The sequence below is a fragment of the Crotalus tigris genome, unplaced genomic scaffold, assembly GCF_016545835.1.
Source record: "Crotalus tigris isolate CLP2741 ecotype Arizona unplaced genomic scaffold, ASM1654583v1 scf7180000024317.942107, whole genome shotgun sequence".
Lineage (NCBI taxonomy): Eukaryota > Metazoa > Chordata > Lepidosauria > Squamata > Viperidae > Crotalus > Crotalus tigris.
The window spans coordinates 60,079-70,649 of NW_024100489.1; the positions used below are offsets into that span (position 1 = coordinate 60,079).

General features: G+C 39.1%; 1 protein-coding gene across 1 annotated transcript; it reads right to left on the minus strand.

Moving 5' to 3' along the window:
• Positions 1-8,267: 8,267 nt before the first annotated feature.
• LOC120299881 (transmembrane protein 184C-like) lies at positions 8,268-9,557 on the minus strand. The gene is made up of 2 exons (XM_039325159.1): positions 9,500-9,557; positions 8,268-9,368 (listed from the first exon to the last, which is right to left on the minus strand). The coding sequence occupies exon 2, from the start codon at positions 9,356-9,358 to the stop codon at positions 8,303-8,305; it is 1,056 nt and encodes a 351-aa protein (XP_039181093.1). The 5' UTR covers positions 9,359-9,368; positions 9,500-9,557; the 3' UTR covers positions 8,268-8,302.
• Between the last annotated feature and the right edge of the window lie 1,014 nt (positions 9,558-10,571).

Genomic DNA, 10,571 nt, shown 5'->3' on the forward strand with positions numbered 1-10,571 from the left:
ATGGAAACTAATCAAGGAGAGAAGCAACCTAGAACTAAGGAGAAACTTCCTAACAGTTAGAACAATTAACCAGTGGAACAACCTGCCTCCAGAAGCGGTGAATGCTCCAACAGTAGAAGTTTTTTTTTAAGCAAATTTTGTTGTTGTTTTTTTAATTTTTACATCAGAGTGCTTAAGAAACAACGTGGTGATAGGGTAATCAATCATCCCAAAACAGAATCATATATATATAACTCAGGTTAATTCATTAAAAGTTCCCTCTCTATTTCCCTCAAATAATATAACATATTCAAATTAATTAGTTTCTAAATAAAATTTGATCAATCAAAACAATCATCAATAGCATTTCATCTATAAAATCCAAATCCTGTTTTTGAGCTTTACTAATTTACAATACCATATTCCAATTTAGCCTTAAATAAATATATTATTGACACTTCAGGTGTCCCTCATTTCCTTTTTTCCCTAACATAATAGTTATCTCTAAAATGCACATATTGTTCCAGCAATAACATTCTTATATTTTCCACATATATTCTATTTCTTAATCTAATAAGTTATTTATTAATACCATTTCTTCTCTTGTCACAGATCCCTCTTATTTTCCTTCCATTATTTTCTTACCAAAAATAAAAGTATTATTCCAAAAAATACATTTCTACTCTATTTTAAATATATATTCTATCAAACAATCTATATCTATAAAAATTATTTTTAACCTATTAGGTAAGGTTTAGATCCCATCCAAATAGTTATCCTATCTAAAGCAAACATATTATTACAAAAAAAATCTTCTTACTAAATTCACATACTCAGTTACTTATTAAATCAGTCCAGATCTCTAGAGCCTTTTTACCCATTAAGTGAAATTTTAAGTTGCATTTTTAAGTCTAACTCTGGCTTTCTTTCTGTGTCAGACCAGTTTCCATAATAGAGCTTCTGTATCATCGAATCTCTGTATTTGAGTAGGGGTATTTGTCGACCCTTCAGTTTGGTCAAAGTTCTTTTCCCCTTCTTCCTGTGTCATCTGAGTGATGTAATCAAATTTATTCCATGTTGTGGTTACTACCATATATTCCGGCGTATAAGACGACTTTCTAAACCCTGAAAATCTTCTCAAAAGTTGGGGGTCGTCTTATACGCCCAGTCGTCTTATACACCAGAAAAATATTACTCATCATGTTTTCTCTCCTCCCTCTCTCTCACTCAAAAAGAGTCCTAGGGTTATTATTATTAAAACCAGTCGATCAACTAAAGATATCTCTTTCCAGCCTCTATACTGGGAGTACGATAGGCATTATCTGGCTGTCGTGACGGTAAGATTTCCTGGAGGTTTATTCCCCATTCTAAAATGCTACATTGCATACCGCCTCCTTCTCTCTTCTTCGCTCTCCTTCGCCATCCCAATTCCTTGCCCACCCCTCCAGAACTGCGGATTGGTAGTGGCCGTCCTGTGATTAATTCATTCGAAGGAAGTAGAAAGGGATGGCCCATGTAATGGGGAAGAGGGGAAAAGAGTTGTAGGGTGGTTTTTTATATATAATGAAAACAAACCTAAGCATCTGCATCCATTCGAGGCACTTCTCAGTGCTTCTTCATGCGGGCTTTTCAGCGTTTACCTCTCACCGCCGGTGAGAGTAGCTTGGGGGAAGCAGAGCTTAAAAGGAGGCGGGGCGGTAGGAGATGCTCATGGGGGATGCAATGTTGGCTCATACTGAGCATGCAACCAGCGGCTGCGGAGGTGGGCGGGCAGGCAGGCGGCGGTGGCAGCGCAAGGCATTCCCTCTTTCCTCGCACCCCACACGGTAGGGAGGAAGGAGGAGGAGGCTATGTGTCTGGAAGGGGAGGGGTGTCAGCTAAATTCCTCTCAGATTTACGAAGCAGGAATGGTGGGGGGACAGAAAACAGCTACACGATCCTTTTGCCTGTCGACTTCCACCGAGCTTATGCCAGCGGTTTCCCCCTGCCTAAATAAACTTGCATGGTGCATTTGTGGTGTTATTTATGACAGATCCTGGCTGGTCAATCTGGCTCCCATCAATAAGTACTGTAGTGCACTGAGTTTTAATAACAAATTAAAAGGAAAGCCGAAATTAAAAGGAAAGCATTTACTCCCCCCCCATTACCTGAAAAGGGGGCAACTTATCACATTTGTGGAAATGCAAGTTTTTGAAGGGCGAATGCCTTTCTTATTTGGTTTATTAACTGCTTCCTTTCCTTCTTCCCTAAACATTCTGGCTGTCGCCAATTTCATTCTTGGTAGTGTTGCTTTAAAAAACTGCAGGCAGGGCAATTTTCATCAAGGTGTGTGTGCGATTGACAAGGCAGAGCCTTTGACAAACAGGCAGGCTTTCCGCTCACTCAGCTTGGGGAGGCTGTGGAGGATTTGCAGGGTGGAAGACTGAGAGGAGGAGATCCCTGTGTGCAGCCCGCTTGCTCCAAGCCAGAGCTTGCTACTGGGGGGGTGCAATGGAAGGGACCCGGGGAGTTGCACCCATGCCTACATGTGCACACACACACCCTGAGCTACTCATTTGGGCTTACAGGTGGCCAATGAGAACTCAGAAAACTGTGCTCCCTTTCTCCCCTCCTCATTGAATTAGCTTGTCCATTTTTTCCCTAGGGCCTATACAGGGGTAGGCAACCTTGGCTCTTTTATGACTCATGGACTTCAACTCCCAGAATTCCTGAGCCAGCATAGCTGGCTCAGGAATTCTGGGAGTTGAGGTCCATGAGTCATAAAAGAGCCAAGGTTGCCTACCCCTGGCCTATAAGATGACAGGAAGGGCTGGGCAGGCAGGGAGAGCTGATCCACCCAATCCAAGCAGACTTTGTATACAACAACCAGCCAATTACCGGTAAGGTTCATTGCTTGCCATGATTGGCTGGTTGTAGTATACTGGGTACATACAGTACAGCACCAATACATACAGTACAGTATACAAGGTACATACATACAGTATACAGTATACAGTCCAATAGTCAAGACCCCATCATGGCTCCACCAGCGAGAAGAAAGAAATATGAAGCCAGTTTCAAACTTAAAGTTGTAAACTTTGCCATGGAATATAATAACTGCGCTGCTGCAAGACAATATGGAGTAACAGAAAAGATGGTTCAGGACTGGAAAGCAAATGAAAAAGCATTAAAGAGTATGCCAAGGGGTAAGTGTGCATTAAGAAGAGGCACCCAACATTGGCCAGAACTCAAAAAACATGTAGCAGAAATGGTGAATGAGCATCGCCAAAACGGTTATGTAGTGACATGAAATAAAATACCTTTGTTTGCACTTCAGTGGGACAAATCTAACCCAGATAACAGCAACAGATTTAAGGCCACTGCATCCTGGTGTACTAGATTCTTGGAAAGGCATAATATGGTACTGAGGCAAAAGACAAAAATTGCACAAAAATTACCTGCAGATCTTGATAGCAAAGTAATTAGTTTCCATCAATACATAATACAACAGCGCATTAAACATGGCTATGCGTTAAGTAGTATTGGAAACATGGATGAAATTCCAATGAATTTTGATATGGTTGGAAATAAAACTGTCCATCAAAAAGGTGAAAAAACAATTTTAATTAAAACAACAGGACATGAGAAGTCCAGTTTTACAGTGGTACTAGCGTGCACAGCTGATGGTGCCAAACTGAGACCAATTATTATTTTTAAAAGAAAAACAATGCCGAAACTCAAGTTTCCTGTTGGTTGTTTTGTACATGTGAATGAAAAAGGCTGGATGGATGAAGAAGGGGTAAAGCTATGGCTTGATAATGTATGGAGCAGGCGACCAGGTGGACTTATTCAAAAACGTAGTCTACTGGTGTGGGATATGTTCAGTGCTCATTTAACTCCCAGCACCAAGCAAAGGCTTGCAAGACTAAACACAGATGCGGCAGTTATTCCTGCAGGATTGACATTGTTAGTACAGCCACTGGATGTGTGCCTAAACAAGCCATTTAAAGATCGCATTCGAGAACAGTGGAATGAATGGATGGTTAGTGGCGAAAAGTCATTCACAAAAGGAGGAAACATGCGTGCTCCACAATTTGATGTTTTGTGCAAGTTTGTCATAAAAGCCTGGAATGATATTGATGCAGAAACAATAATCAAGTCTTTCAAGAAGTGTGGCATATCAAATTCATTAGATGGTATGGAGGACGACTACTTGTGGCAAGATGAAGAGGAAGCCAAAGCTGAGACCACACCATCTGATATGGAATTCAATCCATACGATGACTGCCTTACAAATATATCACAAGATATCATTGATATTTTTATGATATCAGATGACGAACAGGATGATTTTAAAGGCTTTTAAAGGGAAAGTGTCACGTCAGCAAAACCTGTAAAAATAGCTTGCAGTTATGATGGGTGTTGCTGACTCGCCAGGGACTTGCCCGGCACTTGCTCTCTCTATTGTTTGTTATCTTCCTCCTATCATCAGTTCCAGTTTGGTTGACAGCTTAGAAACAAACAGCATGGCAGCTCCCATGGGTTTATTGTCCTTCCTTTCAGCTTTAGAGTGAATTAGGAAAAGTTTAATCCACTTGCACTGTTTTATGTTTACATGTTTGATGACAAACAGCCTTATGTTTATAAGTTTTCCTGCTAAGTACCTGCATGTCATAAGCATTTGAATTAAAATTACCATATTGAAATCAAATCTGATGTTTTTTAATTTTTATTTGGTATGCTTTGGAAGAGGGGTAGTCTTATACGGCGAGTATAGCCCAAACCCTATATTTTAACTGGAAAAGTCGGGGGTTGTCTTATACGCCCAGTTGTCTTATATGTCGGAATATACAATAGTTGATTATCCACACTATCACAGTTTTCAGTAGGTCGTGTCTGGGAGTCAGTTCCTGTTGCTTTTAAGACTACAGGTATCTCAATTAAAGTCATTCTTTGGTCATCAGAATTCTCCATGAGTTGTACGTAGGGCTGTTTAATATCCTCTTCTACATTAATTGATTCCTTTTCTGTTGTTTTTTTACTTATGGCATAATTAATTGGGATCTGAAAATCAGTGTGAGATTTTGAGGCAAAAAATTGTCTAAGATTCATTTGCTCAGTAGCTTCCACAATTTTTTCCGCTGTAGGTTTATAGTTGGATTGTGGGTTTGGTTCCTCCATTTCTTTAACTTGTGTTTATTGTTGCGTACAGGCCTCTTTGGAGCTAATCAGTTCCTCCTCTATTGTTCCTTGGCCTATAGATTGATCCATTAAGGTTTGAGATTCAATTTGTGGTTCTGAAATATCATCTTTAATATTTCTCCAAGATTTCATGTACTCTGTAGCTTCCAGAATTTTTTCCAATATAAGCTCATAATCAAGCTGTGGGTAAAACTCCTCCATTTTAGTGGAGGCTACATTTACTAAAAGTCAACAAATATTCACCTCCAGAATTTCTAGTAAACAAGTTCACCACCCTGTTGTTTCAAATCCTTTATCTTTTCCTTTTTATTATCATTTGAAAGTCAAATGCATCTTTAAACACCAAAAGGAAATAGAGTTGCAGTAACGATTTTCACTACAAGATGTCCTCAGTAGACTGTAAAATCTTTTTTCCAGATTAATAAAATTTTATCTCATTAGGAAAATAGAAAACAAAACAAATATCTCCAACATAATAAGTAAAATAGTAATAATGTTCTATAATAAGAACATTTTCAGGACCCCAAGGTATCCAAAAAATTAAATAGTCATTAAAGGATAGCTCTTTTGTTTCCAAAGCTCTTTTTCCTAGATAAACAAATGCTGCTCTCTTAAAGCAGGGAAATAGTTCAGAGGTTTTTTACAGGAAAATAGTTAGGGAAAGAGGGAAGGAAAGGTCTCACCCGGATCATCCATGGTGGTTCTTTACACTTAGCTGTTCTTCTGACTTTTGGCTGGTGCGGCTAAATGATCAGCCATGTTACTGGCCGATCTTTTCTCCGTTGGCCCTAAGGGGCTGGCTCGGACTGTGGAAGAAGCTGCTGCTCTCCCACAGTCAGACAAGGGGCTTCCTCAATGATAGTCACCCCTCCAGGGTGACTTTTCGACCCTATTGAGGGTCTACTGGCGGAGAAAAACCGGCCAGCGAAGAGACAGCTCTCTTCGCACGACCGCCTGTGCCGCGATTCAGAACCAGAAGTCCAACACTGGAAGTTTTTAAGAAGAGACTGGACAGCCATTTGTCCGAAATGGTATAGAGTTTCCTGCCTGAGCAGGGAGTTGGACTAGATGACCTCCAAAGTCCCTTCCAACTTTATTATTATTATTATTATTATTATTATTATTATTATTATTATTATTATTATTACTATTATATGATGTATTGGGTACCCCATGCAGTCTGTAGATGTGCTGCACAAATAGTTTTGTTAAGGTTTTTGCGGTGGGAATCTTTTGGCATAAAGTGCACCTGTTTGGAAAACAGGTCCGTAACCACCCAGATGATAGTGTTTCCATTGCTTTCTGGTAATTCCACTATACAATCCATGGATATTTCTTTCCAGAGGGACTGAGGGATTTGCAACCTCTTAGCAGTTGTGCATATTGGGCAGCTGTCCACATAACTTTCTATGTCCTTTTTCATGGATGGCCACCAAAATTGCCTTTTACTTAAATGTAATGGTTTTTTTTTATTGAAAATTTTTAAGTTTTACAAAAAGAAATTCCCTTCCCCAAACCCTCCCAACCTTCTCCTACCCTCCCCCAACCTTCCCAGAGCTGAATACAGGCTTAATTAAAAAAAAAAAATTAAAAATTCTTAAAACACATATAAACCATAAGCAAATCTAAGTGCATTAATTAAACAACTTATAAAATAGTTAACAGCAATATATAAAAAGAGTACAAGAAGAAAGAAAAAAAAGAAACAGAAAAGAAAAATTCAAATAAAATAAATAAATAAAAAAGTTAAAAAAAATCTATGAAATATCTTAAAGTTTAAATATAAATTATTCAAAAACTAAATAATATTTTTTTATATCCAACTTATATTGTATGAAATCTATCCATTTTTTCCATACCAGGAGGTACTTCTCTTGTGATTGATCTTTCAAGAAAGCCGAAATCTTTGCCATTTCCGCCAAATAAGAAACTTTAAGAAACACTCTTGCAAAGTAGGCAAAGATTCCTTCTTCCAACATTGCCCTACTAACAACCTAGCCGCTTTAATTAAATTTAACATCAATATAGTCTCTTTACTATCACAATCAGAAACAATACCTAACAAAAACAATTGTGGGGTAAATTTTATCCTTCTTCTAAAAATTCTTTGAATATTCCACCCTATCTTAATCCAAAAAGCTTTTATATTTTTACATGACCACCAGATATGATAATAAGTAGCATCCAAACATCCACATCTCCCACATTTAGGCTGCAAGTCAGGATACATACGAGACATTTTTTGTGGATCAAGGTGCCATCTATAAAACATTTTATAAAAATTTTCCCTTAAATTTTGGGCTTGTGTGAATTTAACATTCCTCACCCAAATAATCATTTTAAAACTGTATAATTGTTTCTATCTAGACAAATATCTTCCACTTCATAGTGCTAACTAGAATGTTTTTAAACTCATTCAGTAGTGTATAATATACACTTAATACAATCTTAATAAAGATTTCAGATTCATGTTTTTCAAGCTTGGAAACTCTTAAGATGTGTGGACTTCAAATCCCATAATTCCCCACCCTTCATGCTGAATTATGGGAGTTGAAATCAACAATCTTAAAGATGCCAAGCTTGAAAACACTGTTTTAAATTATTGAATCTTCAAGGTCAACTCAAATAAATTAACTTTATTATATGCTGATCATGCCTTTTTTAAAAGAACAATTTTAAGATACATCCTAGTAGTCTTTAAATATTAGCTTTGTAAAGATTCTGGTATATTTGACTGGGGGGGGGAATCCTATTTAAAATTTTGAATCCTATTTAAAAACCCTTCCCATCTCAAATATGAACATATGTTCTCATTTACTGTAAAAATTCTGTGCCCGTGAGTTGTGTTGAACTGTATACAATATACAGTATGTGTTCCATATTATTTTGTTTCTACTTAAATTCAATATTTATGTACTATATTATAGCACTAAAACTGTTCTTTATGCATGGTAACTTCATCAAATGACAAATGCATATTTTTTCACTTTAGTTGAGAGATTAAAAGTAAAGCCCAACCACCTGACTTATTTTAGTATTTTTTTTCAATAATTAATCCTACTGGAGAAAATGTACTTCCAAAATAAGAGTAGCAGATAGTAATGTCTAAGAAAGGCCATAAGATATTTGAGCAAAGAGAGTTTTAAATCTTATCTATACGTTTGTCTGACTGAACAGAAAAATCCTCATTCTCTTCTACAGAATTACACAAATCAGCAGCTATAGGGTCAGAAGGCGTTGTTGGAGTCAGAGTATGTCCAAATCCTTGGTAATGACCCACAGGTGATGATGGTACAGAAGTAGCAGTAGAAATTGGGTCTTGACTGGATGTTGACAACAAACTTGTATGTTCATTTTGTTCATGATCCTCACCAAAAAACATTTTCCTTGGCTGACCAAATACTGTCCTTCCAACATTGCGAACTTGTTCTGTTACATCTGCTCTGATATCTGAAATATCCCACATTGCAAGAAATGAATCAAAACATGATCCTTCTTCAGCTTCTTGCACATAAGGCTTGTAGGTAAAACTATAATGATGAGCAATTGCAGCAAAGAACATTTCGACACAGATGATAAAATCTTGCAGACCAGTTGCTACAGCTTCAACACTCTGCCATTCCCATGTGTGCTTTTCAGAGATAACACCAACTTTCACCAATACTGCAATAAGTACAGCTTGCCAGAAGGAAACAAAAACCACCATTTTCACACAGAGAAATTTTCCTACAGGTCGGATTGGGTTCAGTTCTTCTCGCAGTACTTTATAAAATAACACAAGGCAATACATGGCAAAGAGCTGGGATATATTGTTGATAAATACCAGGTAAGTCCAGGCATTTTTGAAGCTAAAATTTCCTTCATCATAGACACAAATCAATTCACAGATTAAAGCAGTAATAGTAGTGAATGGTCTGACAACTGTGTACTGTAGAACGCCAAGCTTACACCTAAACAACAACACCTCTCCCATAGCCCATGGTGGACAGCAACACAATGGTGGCAGATGTCGCTGCTGATCTTTGGCTTCTATTATTAACACCAGATTTGGATACCAGTTGATAAGATAATTTGAAAGAAATACCATGAAGTTATAGATCACATACGCTTCATAGCATTCTCTACAAGTATCCACATATATTGCAATGTTGGGATATTTCAGTGCTATCCAACTGTCTAAACTGTAAATTGGCACCATCCATAGAATTCTTATTATTGGTTTCTGTAATTCTGGTTGAGTATAATGAACTAAATGTTGCAATATCCCCCAAAGAGATATTGGTATTGTCATCAATAAAAAGATACCAGCAATAAACCATGCTTTAGTATGAACTCCAACCTCCAGTTTCTGCAGCTCCCAGACGCAGAGAGGTACGGCCACCAGCAACCCCACCAGGTACACCATAGCCACCAGCGGCCGGATCCAGCGTCACCAGTTGCCGCAGGTGCAGGGCATGGTGCCGCTGGCTCAGGCCCTCAATGCCACCTCGGTGCGATCGAGACTGGTCACCGATTTAAGAATTGGCCAGGAGGGCCACGCAGGTGCATCGCCGCAGGCTGCCTCCAGCCCCGCCCTTCTGCCACCATCCGCCGCTCGCCTGCTGCCCCGCAGCTGCCCCGCGCGAACAAAGCAGGCCACCCTTCCCCTCCCCATTCTCTCCCACTCTCCCGGCGCAGAAACTCCTGCGGGCTACTCCCACTCCCGAGCAGGGCCAAAGCAGCAGTCTAAATGTAATGTTTTTACAAATCCAAAATGCCCTGCTGATTTTGTGTCATGGCATAGCTGCACGAAAGTGACCCTCTGGGTGGTTGGTATATATAACTTCTCCCCCACCCAAGGCAGTCCGTCCTTGATTGTGCACACATGTTATATTGGGGCATGCGAGACAGTGCATCTGCCAGGAAATTCTTTCCCCCTGGCAAGTGTTTGAGCATAAAATAGAATTGGTGAAAATGCTGGGACCAGCGGCCTTACTTGGGAGTGAGCTTTCTGGGTGTTTTTAAGGCTTCAAAGATGTTGTGGTCCATCCAGACCTGAAAAGGGATTTTATTCCCTTCAAGGAAATGGCACCACTAAGTAATGACCATCTCAGAGCATATGCCTCTTTTTCCCACATGGCCCAGTGCTGTTCTGTTTCGGTGAATTTCTTGGACATATACATGCACGGTTGCAATACCCCTTTGTTGTTTTCTTGTTTGTTGTTTTCTTGTAATACAGCCCTCACTGCCACATCGCTTGCGTCTGCCTGTATTACAAAAGGTTTATCCATGTCTGGGTGCCTCAGTAAGGGTTCGGCAGAAAAAAGTCTCTTTAACCTTTCGAATGCCATTGGCATTCCATTGTCCATTTTAGTGGCTGGCTAGATTTCACTGAGGATTCTCCCTTCATTTTTAGTAAGTTCGTGAGGGGC

Bases quoted from the DNA above. Each gene is read 5' to 3' on its own strand.
- LOC120299881 (XM_039325159.1), bottom strand. From the start codon at position 9,358: ATGGTGCCAATTTACAGTTTAGACAGTTGGATAGCACTGAAATATCCC.